Source organism: Podarcis bocagei (genome assembly GCF_964188305.1).
Source record: "Podarcis bocagei genome assembly, chromosome: 6".
NCBI classification, from domain to species: domain Eukaryota; kingdom Metazoa; phylum Chordata; class Lepidosauria; order Squamata; family Lacertidae; genus Podarcis; species Podarcis bocagei.
Genome location: NC_138130.1, coordinates 79,180,583 through 79,194,117, shown reverse-complemented (window position 1 = coordinate 79,194,117; position 13,535 = coordinate 79,180,583). Strand labels below are relative to the sequence as shown.

Sequence of the window (13,535 nt, the reverse complement as noted above, 5' to 3'; positions counted from 1 at the left end):
GCTAATTAACTAGAGAGGGTTAATTTAAATCAGCAGGGGCTCAGGGTGTGTGTGTGCTCATTTTGGAGACCATGTTGGTTTTGGCAATAGGAAAGAAATATTAAAGGTAGCCTTTCTTTCCAAGAATGAATGAGTCTTAGTCCTTGCTTGTAACATTGTATGTCACTTTGGGCTACAATATCTCAGAAAAGAAAGAAAGAGAGCAACCTTTGAGGTTTCTGTAACATGTAAACCATTTAAATGTGATGAATTAATCAGTTAAAAGACAAATAATTAGTCCACTAAAAATTCTTCACTTGCCGACAGCTGCACTAACAACTCATTAACGCTGCAGACATGCCTCACTTAAACACAAGAACCTTTACTGAAGCTACTAAGTTGTTTCTGCAATGGTATATTTTAAGACTGACTCATAGCTTAAGATGAGAGAAGAAGGTGACACAGCAGCAAAACAAGCTAATGCTCTTCTAGGCTGCATCAACAGAAGTATAGTGTCACAGTCAAGGGAAGGAATAGCAATAGAACCACTCTACTCTCCCTTGGTCAGACCACACCTGGAGTACTGTGTTCACAATTTAAGAAGGATGTTAACAAGATGGAACATGCGCAAAGGAGGGCAACCAGGATGATTAAGGGTCTGAAAACCAAGCCTTATGCGGAACGGTTGATGGAGCTGGGTATGTTTAGCTTTGAAAAGAGAGATGATAGCTGTCTTCAAATATCTCAAGGCCTTCACATGGAAGAGGGAACAAGCTTGTTTTCTCCTGCTCTGGAGGCTAGAAGAAGAAGAGTTTGGATTTGATATTCCGCCTTTCACTCCCTTTAAGGAGTCTCAAAGCGGCTAACATTCTCCTTTCCCTTCCTCCCCCACAACAAACACTCTGTGAGGGGAGTGGGGCTGAGAGACTTCAAAGAAGTGTGACTAGTCCAAGGTCACCCAGCAGCTGCATGTGGAGGAGCGGAGACGTGAACCCAGTTCCCCAGATTACAAGACTGCCACTCTTAACCACTACACCACACTGGCTAGGACCCAAACCAATGGCTTCAAGTACAAGAAAGGAGAGTCCAATTAAACAACAGGAATAACTTTCTGAGAGCAGAAGCTCTCTGACAGTGGAATGGACTCCCTTGGAAGGTGGTGCTCTCCTTCCTTGGAGGTTTTGAAGCAGAGGTTGGATGGCCATCTGCCATTGATGCTTTAGCTAGGATTCCTGCATTGCAGGGTCCCTTCCAACTCTACAATTCTATAGCATCCGAGCCTTCTCCTAAACATACTTGCCTCAAGCCACACAGAACTCTCACAAGAGCCAGTGATAGGCATCAACTTGGATAGCTTTAAACCATGGAGCATAAGTCAATCATTGGCTACTACCCATGATAGATATGCACTGCCCATCAGAGGTGGCAGTTCTCTCAATATCAGTGCTAGAAATCACAGCTGTTTGCCCTTAGGTTCTGCTTGTGGGCTTCCCATGGGCTTCTGGTTGACCACAGTGAGAAGAGGATGCTGAACGACATGGACTAAGAATTCTTGGATCTTTGCACTGTTGCCTTGTGTGGCGAGCCACCACATGTGGAAACAGGTTGAAGGGTTCTCTGAGGAGGCTCCTGGAGGTGACTAGGCCCACCCTGTCCATTGGCTTTCCCTAATCCTCTAATCATTTCAGGTCAGGCTGGAAATTTGTGGCTAGCTGAAGTACAAGGTATGGTTCCTAGGGCTTCCAATTCTTGGCATCTCTGGGCCTAGAACTCGCAGAACTTCCTCAGTTTTTCCACCAGGGGCTTTTGCAATGGGATTTAAATATGTCTAATGTAGTAGGTCCTATGGAGCAAGCTTGTGTATCTTTACTGAGAAGGAAATACCCCCAAGTTCAAATAAGTGTACATAGGAAGAGGAAGAGGAGTTTGGATTTGATATCCTGCTTTATCACTACCTGAAGGAGTCTTAAAGCGGCTAACAATCTCCTTTCCCTTCCTCCCCCACAACAAACACTCTGTGAGGTGAGTGGGGCTGAGATACTTCAGAGAAGTGTGACTAGCCCAAGGTCACCCAGCAGCTGCGTGTGGAGGAGCGGAGACGCGAACCTGGTTCACCAGATTACAAGTCTACCGCTCTTAACCACTACACCACACTGGCAAAAACCTGTTGTTTGACTAAGGATTGCAGTCTTAGTCAAACAGCAGGGGTTTTTTTTGAGAGGGGTGGTTCATAGTAGCATGATGCAACTTAAGTATGGAAAGACAAATTCATGCAGTTTGCAGCTCATGCTCTGCAGAGAGTTCGGCCTTTCCAATTAGCCACTGTCAAAATGGCATTTACATTTTATTTGGTGTTCCTGGTAATACATTTGAAGCCCTAATCCCCTCATACTTCCAATTTTACTGAATCAGTTTGCAATCAGAGTAATTTTCCAGGCAGGATGCCATTTTTTTCATCCTACTTTCACCTTTCTCCCTCAGCACCGCTATATGCCTCCTGCAAACCTCAAGCTGAGATTTGCTTCCACGGCTAAACCTAGGAGCTTCGTTAAACTAAGCAGAATGTTATCATTAGCCTATTTTCTTCTGCTTACTCAAGGATGACAACACACACACACACAATTGTGTCTCCACACAAACACACATGACTCAACATGTTAGCACTCATAACTTTAACTCAAATTGAATTATACTTGGCCAGTACATTAAATTGTGTGATTATCTATTTAAAAATTAAAAATCACTTGGTGTGTATTAATTTGCAAATGGAAAAGTGTTGCTAGTCAAATCTGTGGGGCAACACCATTTTACCACAACTTCTTCAAGACATCTGTATTCAGTTAAGCCATAATTGTCGGCTCTCCTCAGTGAACGGAGACTCTGGCAGGCAGCAGTGAAGCCACTAGTTTGAAACACTCAAAGAAAACAGTGACAAGTTGATAGAAAGCCTATTTATAGTCCTGAAGCAATTACTTGTATTTTTAAAAGCATTTTTCAGGCTTAGGAGGGTAAACAACATAGAGAAGAAAGGAGCATTCATTGACATAGCTTACTCTCTTGTGTAGCTGTAAAATCACAACTACAACCCGCAGAGAGAATACTATATGTTTGTTTTATGTAAAGCTATCAATAACAAAAGATTAGCACTGCCATGGCTGCAGGCCTCTTGTATAAAATCCATACTTCTCAGGTCTGAAAGACACTATCTGGCAACATATTTCATTTATAGGAGATTTTCTAACCAGAGCTTCATCATATGACCCCAGGGCTGGCTACAACACACCAAATTAGGAAAACACTACAGTAAAACCAATTCAACACAACTTACAGAAGCAGAAAAAAGTGCAGCATCATTTAAAAATGCATTGCAAAACTACCACTGATACCAAACATTTATTTGCACGAAAAAGCTAAGTGCCCTACATATTAACACCACAAGTTATCATCAGAGTTCATCGCCCTTTTTTTCTTTCAACGTTTCAAATGGCAAATGGTAAAGATTGGGAACCTGTGGTCCTTCAGAGTTTGCCGGACTCCAACTCCCACCAGCCCCAGCCATTGATCAGGGGTGATGGGAGTTGTAATCCAGTTACATCTGGATGCTCCCTGGTTCATTAACCCTGGCGTATGGGTACAAGAGATACGTGACTATTACCACTTTGCAAGAAATGTCAATTACCTTTCATTTTCAATGAGTAACCCTCACTGGGCAAAATGCTTCTTGTTCTTTGAGGGGGAATTGAGAGGCATGATCAAAATGTGTCTTTACTAAAGCTACAAGGAAAGGCAGATTTAAACACTGTAATTAATATCCTTCATTGTGAACACCTGTTCACTTCTAGCTTATTCATTCTGGTTCACTTCAAGCAGTGCTGGCTGATGCCCATTGGGACTGATAGGGTTGAAGACAGGAAGACCAACAGTAGGAGGTGCCAAAGCCAATATCAAGTCCTACTAATTCTAGTTTTGTCTCCATCACCTGCCTCCTTGCCGAGCTCTCCAAGGGCAACCCTTGAATCCAACAGCCTGGGCCACACTCTCAACTGCATGATAAGAAGAAAATGGCTGGACCAGCCTCAACTGGCTTCAAGAGGAGCCCTCCTTTCAATAAGAACAGAGGTGGGTTCTGTGCTACATATGCATCCAGTGCACAAGGATGATCCAATGTAAGCTACAGCCCTTCCCTGTAATCATATTCAGTTGCTACTGAGCTTCACAAACCTTCCTGGTTTCCCCATTTAAAAGCCATCTAAGTCTGGGATATCACCACTTCCTGTATGCTTCCTTGAAGCCAATGCCTGTAAGGCTAAATTGGACACACACGTACACAAACCTTGTAAGCATTTGCATGATGTATTCATCCACTCATGTTTACTGTACGTTCAAACTATTTTAACAAAAAAGGGAGTCAATTAACTTAAGATTTCTTAACACTAAATTCTGGCACTTGTAGAGTATCTAAGTTAAGAATTATACCAAATGCTATCTTAGGCTTTAAATCAATCAAATCAAATTATACCAAATGCTATCTTAGGCTTTAAATCAATTAAAATGCCACTGCATTTTAATTTGAGCAGCTGGCCTTACAAAAACTGGATTTAGGCAGCATACCAGCACTTAGTTTCCTAGGAGGAAAGGTGACCTCAATGGGACTAACTTTTGAGTTGCAGGCAACTCTGATTTTATTGCTGCTGAGACTGTGCACTGGAACATGTGGGTTTATTAGCATTATCTTGCCCGTTAGCTTTTAGAGGTGCCTCACACCACAGAAATCAAATCTCTCTATATTCAGAAGAGAGCATTCCATGAAGGACCCCCTATATTATGAAATACCTTGCCAGAAGAGGCAAAGCACACAGTGTGCTGTGAAAACCTTTCTTATTTCTGCAAGCATTTCTGGAATGTTGATTGCACCACGTCACTTTTAACACTCTACTGTTTTATTTATGGTGTGTGTTATTCCGTATTTTATTTTGTTGCAAATTCTTTAGAGGTCTACTATTACAGGGGGATCATAAATATTTTTAAAGAAGCAAACAAGCACACATTTATATATGCATGGTGAAAATTTGTTCTCTGCGTTTTTGGAAAAGTTAGATGAAGTGGCAGGGCTTGTGTGCACATTCATGATAAATCACAGTGGTGAATTACTAGCAGGAAAACGCCAATCTCCAGTACTAAACAGACAGGGTGCCAATATTCAAATAATATAGTGCTAAAAACCAAAACAAAGATCCGCATGTCATTCTATTTCTATGCCATTTTCGGTTTTCGGTGAGAAGCTGCATTGCAGTGTCTTTCCTCAATTAAAATATCAAAACTACTTAAAGCAATCAGTTTCCAGTGCAATTGGTGCAAATTAAACAAAAAATAAACATAAGCATAATAAAGGCGGCGAAGGATGGGTGAAAAAGGAGCTGGCAAAGCATTTTGAAAGAGCTTTTGAAAAGCTATGAAATCCCTCGTGTAGAGGACCTGAGAAAGTGCTTCTCATGGACAAGCGTGCTGGCAGCCCAATTGAAAAGGTTTTCAGCTGGGCAGTTGAGAACATACCTGATATTTCATATGACGAATGCACATAATGGGATGTTTTAGTTGTGGGAAACAGCTACTGTCACTTTGGTTTTAATGGAACATTTAAAAAAAGCAAATGCTGACTGTATTTTTTGCCAATGAGATGAATAAAAACAGTGACCAAACCTAAGGAAAGCATGAGGGAAAGATTACCTTCCATTTTTGAGGCAGGGATTATTTATTCAATTTTAACAGCTAAAGAAATAAAATCATTGGTGGGGTGGGAGACGATGAGGGGAGAGGGACAAACACTTGCAAAACCAAATAACTCTGGAGCAAGCATCCAGAAAAGATGGGCTGAGCCAAACGAGCTGAATTTAATTCATGCCGACTTAAAATCCACCCCAAAAGGGCCAAGCCAAAAAAACCTCCCCAAAACCGTGAAAGTGGGAGAGCTACACGAAAAGGGGCTCCACCTGCACTTTATCCAAGCTGGGAACAAATGCCAATTAATCTGGTATGGTCAATGGTTATTATGTTCGATGCATCATTCTGATGGCTCTTTCTGGAGCATGATTAGTAGGCACATTTATGAAAGGAAGCTTAAAAAGCACAAGCAGACATAAAGAAAGAAGATGGGCATGTTAAAAAACAAACAAACCCAGTGACTGCTCAGTGATATTAATTTAGGGAAACCCAATGACTTTTGTGCATGTTTGTGGGAAATGGATAAATGATAACCCGGTTAGCTACTGTTGGCCTTTCTGTATTTATGGTTGGAAGAAGAGGAAGCGAGGAAGCCTGGTACATTTTCAACTGTGCTATTATGTGCAACTGAGATTTTAACAGGGCTTCTGCAGAGAATTGCAAAAAACCAAAACAAAAAACCATGTGCTTGTATGGAGTTCTGTTTAAATCTCCAGCCAGTTTGATTCCTGTCTGGGGGGAAGCAGCTAGCCAGCTTGTGTCCAAAGAGTGATATGTACACTGAATAAAATCTATGGGCACATAGATTTGTATCTTATAATGAAAATGGAAGTTTCTTCTCTTGGGTGTCTTTAAAAAAATGAGAGATTCGTTTAGGTTATTAAAATGCTCCTATAATTCTATCAGACTGTGATGGAAAAATTAGGGCCTAGTCCTAAGACCATATTAGGCATTCCACTATCAGTATCTTGAGTTGTGGGGGTGGGGACATTGCACGGCTGCCATTCATGCACATAGAATGCTCCATGGATCAGCTGTATACATGACACGGCATGTAGGGCATTAGGAGCCAATGCAGTGGGCTGCATATTGCTAATCCGTGCAGTATTTCAGTGCCAGTTGGTGTAGGCAAAAATTGCTACTCCAGAAGCAGTTGTATTTCTTGACACTTAATGATTTCTATGTGCTTGGTGTAAGGAATTCCTGCTTCGAATCGGGGTTTTTTTGCTCTTGCTACAGGTAAGTATTATAACAGTCCAATCCATTAAACAATTTTAAAGTAAATGATCACAAGCTTAAATGCCACATTTGTGAATGCACATTGGATTTTCTCCATTAAGGGATTGATTTTCAGAAATATATAGGATAGTGTGTGCTGCCTAATATCCTTGGGTGATGATATGGGTCTCAAGATGAAGAAATTGGAAGAAGATGGGATAATTGAAGCTTTGTTTTATACTGCATTAAAGGCATAACTATCTGCTGAGTTTTGGGTGCCATCTCCTCCTCACAGACCCAATATACAGACGCTGAGGGAGAAAAGTTAAGCATTGTATTGCAGATGCTTACTGCTATAACGGAAACTCCAGCAGCTGTGCTGTTGGGTTTGGGGCCTGTGTTGAAATGCTTTTTGATCTTTCCAGCTACAGACAACTGATGCTCATTCTCTGGAAGGCCATCATCCTGCAAAGCAAAAAGAAGCATTTGTGAATTATGATCTTCAAGGAGTTGAAGGACAATTCAGGAGACATTTTCTAGACCACTACCATATTGTTTTTAACAATATATTAATTATTAGGACCTATTAGTTTTAACTGTTTTATTTGGGAACCTGCAATTTACAAGATCTAAAAGTGCTTGGAGGCAGCTGACTAACTTTCTAATATCATGAAGTTATGTGCTGAAGGTTGCCAATTGTTACACCATTCTAGTTTTGTACTGTATTCATGAATTACCCAGTTGGCTAATTCAACATGCCTGAAGTTGACACAGTAACAGCCTACATAGACTAGAGTTGCCTTAGGAATAAGGCCTTAAAAGACCAACTTGCTGGGTACTTCCATGCGCTATTAAAATAGTTCTGGAGAATCCCCCAAAAAGAATAATTTCAGGGTATGTGTAATTAATAAACAGGATACAAAGACAGATTGCTCATGGTGGATTGCCACAGTCACTCTTACAAATGGGTTGTATTTTTTTGGTCATCCACAAGTCAGTAATATTCATCCTTCCCCCTCAATGTGCTGTATGAAACATAGACTCATATTCTCATAAATAATGGCTGAAGTCTTAAAAAAAGCCCTTTAAAATAGATTTGCCCCACTCTTTCAGGTATTTTGGACATATGTACATCAACAACTGACCAGCATCTTGATACTTAAAGCTTTGCGCCAGTATCTCTGCAACATAGGAGTAACATCCTGTTTTGTAATCCGAAGAAGTGTGTGTGTGTCCTATGCTAAACAATAGCGTACTGATGTACTGAACTGGTTAAGGGTCATAAAGCACATCTCTAGCTTTTTTGGGGGGGGGAATGGTTTGGGGGGGCAAGGGGGGAAAGAGGGAGGGGAGGTCTTTGTGCTAACGGGGCAACTTTGTTGTATAAAACCCTAGGTCTAAAGTAAAAGGTAAAGGGCCCCTGGATGGTTAAGTCTAGTCAAAGGCGACAATGGGGTTGCAGCACACTTCTCGCTTTCAGGCCGAGGGAGCTGGCGTTTGTCCACAGACAGCTTTCCGCGTTATGTAGCCAGCATGACTAAACCGCTCCTGGCACAACAGAACACCGTGACGGAAACCAGAGGGCATAGAAACACCGTTTACCTTCCTGCCGCAGCGGTACCTATTTATCTACTTGCACTGGTGTGCTTTCGAACTGCTAGGTTGGCAGCTACTTGTGGCATGTGTCATATTTCTAAAACAGCAATTCAAAAGACTTCACAAGCAAATGATATTTTTTTTAAAAAAAAAAGATAGCAATGTTAAAATAAAGCTGTTAGCCTTTAGATTTACTTACATTAACCCATGGGTGTTCAAGGACTTGCAAAGCCGAAAATCGCTGGTCAATCTCTACCTGTAGCATCATAGTAATAAGTTCCTGTGAAATGGAAAGTTCCATAGTTTAACTATATGCTGTATGAAGAAGCACTCCTTTTACCTGTCCTATATATTTCAATATTCAGCTTTGTTGGGTGTGCTTGGGTTCTAATGCTAGGAGACAGGGGAGGAAATTTTCTCCATGCCATGCATAATGCTATAAACTACTATTATGTTACCTCTCACGTGCCTTTTCTCTAAACTAAAACATTGCAAATACTGAAACCTTTCTTCATAGGGGAGTCAGTCTTTTCCCTCAATCATTTTGGTTGGCCTTTTCTGAATGTTTTCCAAGTCTACGATACCCTTTTTGAGGTGAGGTGTACACAGTATTCCAAATGCGGCCGCACCATAGATTTGTATATTGTGTCCTCCCTAAAAGAGGGCACGTGTTGCGGTGAGACCTGGAGACTGACCCCCTGTGTTGTGGGTGGGTTTGATTGGTCAGCCACAACACCTGATTGGTAGGTCCCTCGATGCTGGGTTCAGTTTGACCAATGGAATGCAGTCCAAATGGATTGCAGGACCTATATATACCCATGCATGTGACCCAGAGCTTCCTCTTTCGGCTCATGCATTCGGAACACCCGCCCACCTCTCCCTATTTTTAGAGCATTGTGCTTTGACCTTGCTTTGCTGTCGTGTGTCGTCTGTCGTTGGGACAGGGGCACGGCAGGAATTTCCCCCACTTGGCTGATTGGCTGTTGCCATTTGGGTTTCGCCTGCCGCGTAGCAAATCGTCACAACTTGTAAGTTGCGGATAGGCTCTGGTTCAGGTGATAGGGATGGGAGAATGCTCTCGCCATCCCTATGTGAAGGGTATTCCATTAAAGGAATCCAGGGACTCGATTGTTTGGTCAACCCCTGAGAGGGGGTTGTGGCTGTGCCTGAGTCCAGGGGGGCATCTGGGTGGTGAACAGTGTCTGTACCCGGCTTTTCACCTTCTCAGGTGTTCACCCTTAGCTGACCTATGCTGGTGCCCTGGGTCAGCGCTGCCTGCAAGAGTGCAGGGAACTAGTCGAACCAGAGCCTATGCAACCACTCACCTTCTGTAATCAATAAAGTTGTGGCCTAAATTCTGCCAAAAACCAAAACTAAAATTTGTGTCATGTGTGAATTTATTTAGGGGGGAGGTCTCTGGGTCTGAACACGCAAAACAGCATATTGATATCGGCAGTTTTATTTTTCATTCCTTTCTGCAGCACATTGGGTTAGCATCTTCATCTGGACTAGTTAAAACTTTTTGATCTGCACCAGTTGAAACTTTACAATAGGCTCCTTGAGAAGGCTTGTAAAGAAGGCTGTCAGTAAGATATAAAAAAAGCAAAGCAGCACAATTTACCTTTGCAGAGTCAGAAACATTATCCCAGTAGGGAGATGGAAAGTCTACTTGTCCCATCAAAATCTGATCAAAAAGAACCTCCTGATCTTCTCCACTTCTACACGGTAAGGAAACAAAAGTGTTAAGTTTCCACCACATGGAAAAAGATAAATACATGAAACAGCAAGACTCTGCTCTTAAAGCCCAGTGCTTGAGGAAAAATGTGTTTCTCCCATTTTGCAGAGTCTACCAAACAGCATGTATTCAAAATGTGAAAGAAAGAAAGCTCCTAAGAAACAGTTGCCTTTGTTAATTCATCAGACTATATCTGAAAATTGCAAGGCTCTGCACTTCTACTTTTAGTAAACATATATTTGATATACATTTTATACCATTCTAAAAGGGCACAGCATAATATTTAAATTCTGGGAAGAACATCATTTTTATCTTGTTTGTTTTTTACCAGCAATGAATTGCATAAATAAAAATAAACCTATGATATCATCATCTCACCTATCATGATACTGTTTAGGTAAATTACATTGCCTCACACAGCAGGGGAGGAGAAGGATGGGGAGAGCAATGAGCATTATACTCGGAGAGAAAAAACAATTGGGTTTCCAATAGCACAGAAGTGCATTGTTAAAAGGGGAATAGAACAACATTGCCCATACCCACGGAATGGAGGAAAACCACACAGCAGGATGTAAGTAATCACACCAGCTGCCCAGATGTCCACCTTCAGGCCATATCTACAAGTGACAAGAGATTATGATTAATATTATAAAGAATGTGTGATCAATAGTGCAAAATAAAAGCAAAGAGAAAATGATACCATGGCAAAGACCATCATTAAATTACACGCCGTTGTCTTGGTAATAGCTATATTTTACATGGCATTTTAGAAAGTGAAGTGCAAGAATTAAATCTAAAATATTAAAATTCAAATACAGTGTGATTTATATTCAAATGGACATCCACTATTCATGAGAAGAATATGGATCTTTTTCACTAGATGACAGTCGCTCTGCACACCAGGCACTAACTGAAACAGGATATAAAATGAAGGAAGAGAGATTGTAAACAGCAGTAAGCAGCAACTATCATTAATACTACCTTAGAAACTTCATAAATGTTTGATTGTTGCCTTGGACCTAATCTTGTCAAGATGTTCTTCTCAAGATTTAATTTACAAATTACTAATACATTTAATTGTTCATACCAAATGTGTTACAAACCATCTTACCCAGTTTCTGCAATGATTTCTGGAGCTACATAAGTAGGTGTCCCACAGACGGTGTAAAGAGGTCCGTCAACGATAGTGGCCAGTCCAAAATCTCCCAGCTTCAGTGACTTGCTTCCATCTTGGTGCTCATAAACCTAAACAAACAGTCTTCTGATTTAGTGTGTTCCCTCTAGCAGGAATCTCCCTTTCCCTTAACAGTCAATCTTCTATTCCATTGTGCTTGTGGCAGTGAAGGCCCCCATCCCCAAGCATGCCTGAACACAGCAGATGTGGGGAGGCTAGAGCCAGAGGTGAACATAGAGTGATAAAGGGGTTGGAGTGAACTTAGCTTGCACTTAATAAACATGAAACAGTAGCCAGAAGCTTTAAACTGAACAAACAGCACAGTATCCTTACTGTAGGGATGTAAGACAGGTTGCTGGAGTTCCTATAGAGACAATCTATTGCCTTGCAGGTGGTATAGTCCTCCAGTATTCATAATTAAAATTAATTTAATAAGAGCAGATAGGATAGTTTAGTTCACTCTATGAGGCAGAAGGATCTTTGAAGGTCACTTCCAGCTTGGTCATCACTTTTCTATCAGAAATTGTCCATGGCTGAGAATGAAGTATAGGCCAAGCAGGTTTCTCCCTACTACTTAAGGATATCTGCTTTTGGCTGAGTATTGGACTTTAGGCACCTCCAGATCCATTATTCTACATTTCAGTGGCCATTGACCACAGAGGGAATTTGTTTTTATTAATAAAATTGCCTCCTATCTCAGATTCTCTACAACACTTCTTTACCCTTTAAATTGTGAGCTAGGCAGCCACCAAAGCCGATTGCAAGAGAAATGCAAACTACACGTAAATTGCACGGCAATAGAAACACACCGTAGCATCAAACACATATTTTGAGAATATGTTTTGCATTCAGAGGCCTATTCCCCCCCCTTCAATTGGGTTTCAGTGAGCTCATGAAACCGGAATTTTGTCTTCGAAAAGGAGCAGCAAACAGAAATTTTCAGCACACACTGGCTGTGACAAAGCCAGAATGAATATGGGTAGGGAAGGAGGATATTTAAAAATGGAATTGCTCTATTATTAAAAATGCGAGTTGCTAGGCACATCTGGTTTATGAATCTTTAAGAAAGTGTTTGCTGAAGTGGCAGCAATAAATTATTTTTCAGTGACATTTTTAATTAGGGATTGTGCACTAGGTTTTGTAAAGACTTTGTGACTAGGACATAGAATGCAGAGCTACCTCAGTGTCTGAATTTACACTAGGCAGAATACAACATTTATTTTTAATAAACAACTCCAGGCATATTTTTTCATTGTTTCTAGTGTGGGGCAGGGCAGGGGAAGTTATTTTGAAAGTGTTCAGGCACTTAAAACATTAAGTTTGTTGAATGTCTATTAAAAGAACCAATTTATCATTTCACCAGGATTTTTTTAACTAAAAAAAAATCCAGAGATGCATTTTTTAATATATATACATAAGTTCTCCCTGGAGCTTTTTTACAAGTAAGGGTTTATTTTCTTTTTTAAAACCCAACCCTTCAGTCCATTTCTGAAAACAAGTAAACAAGCGGTGGGCATGGGGACATGCTCCCTCTGCCCTGGTAAGTAAGATTAAAGACAAAAATAAGGCTTCAATGTAAAGCGGTAATATTTTAATTGTCTGCCCTGCGAAGAGCAAAGAATGTAGATGATCATTTAAAGCTCATCTTACTAAGAAAGTAAGCTCTTTACAAGTTCTATTTTCCTTTAAGCCCTGAAGGGCAATTAAAGAGATGTGGATTAGTGCAAATTACCCACTATGTAGTGCTTTCACTGTTTTAACTAAGCAATAAAACTGTGTAATTGTACAACACTAATTGAATCCAGCCACACATAATTGTGTGCTACCATATGTATCCCATTACTCTAAAGACTGTCCATATTTCCTAAGCTGCTCTTGTGATCACTGCAGATGGCAACAGTCAGAGAAGTTGTTCTCCTGGGCTTATTATATGGCTATAAAGCTATCCCATGATTTGACAAAATAATCATGTTAAATAGGAGCAATTATGAAAAAATGCTCCAATTAAAATGGAAAAGGCATGCCTTCCAGATGAAGGGAATGCAGAGGTGAAGTATTGCAGCCTTTTCATATGACTAAGGCTTTTAGCTTGGCTTGCTAAAATGGTAAAAG

General features: G+C 40.8%; 1 protein-coding gene across 4 annotated transcripts in view; it reads right to left on the bottom strand.

Annotated features, from left to right (window-relative positions):
* The window catches only part of DCLK1 (doublecortin like kinase 1), a 200,507-nt gene that overhangs the window by 14,561 nt on the left and 172,411 nt on the right, over positions 1 to 13,535 (bottom strand). For all 4 annotated transcript variants that reach the window (XM_081197933.1, XM_081197934.1, XM_081197932.1 and 1 more), the window contains 5 exons: positions 11,361 to 11,494; positions 10,789 to 10,866; positions 10,136 to 10,232; positions 8,714 to 8,794; positions 7,270 to 7,383 (listed from right to left, as the gene is read on the bottom strand). In XM_081197933.1, coding sequence (XP_081054059.1) covers positions 7,270 to 7,383; positions 8,714 to 8,794; positions 10,136 to 10,232; positions 10,789 to 10,866; positions 11,361 to 11,494 — 504 coding nt within the window. The remainder of the gene's footprint in view (positions 1 to 7,269; positions 7,384 to 8,713; positions 8,795 to 10,135; positions 10,233 to 10,788; positions 10,867 to 11,360; positions 11,495 to 13,535) is intronic.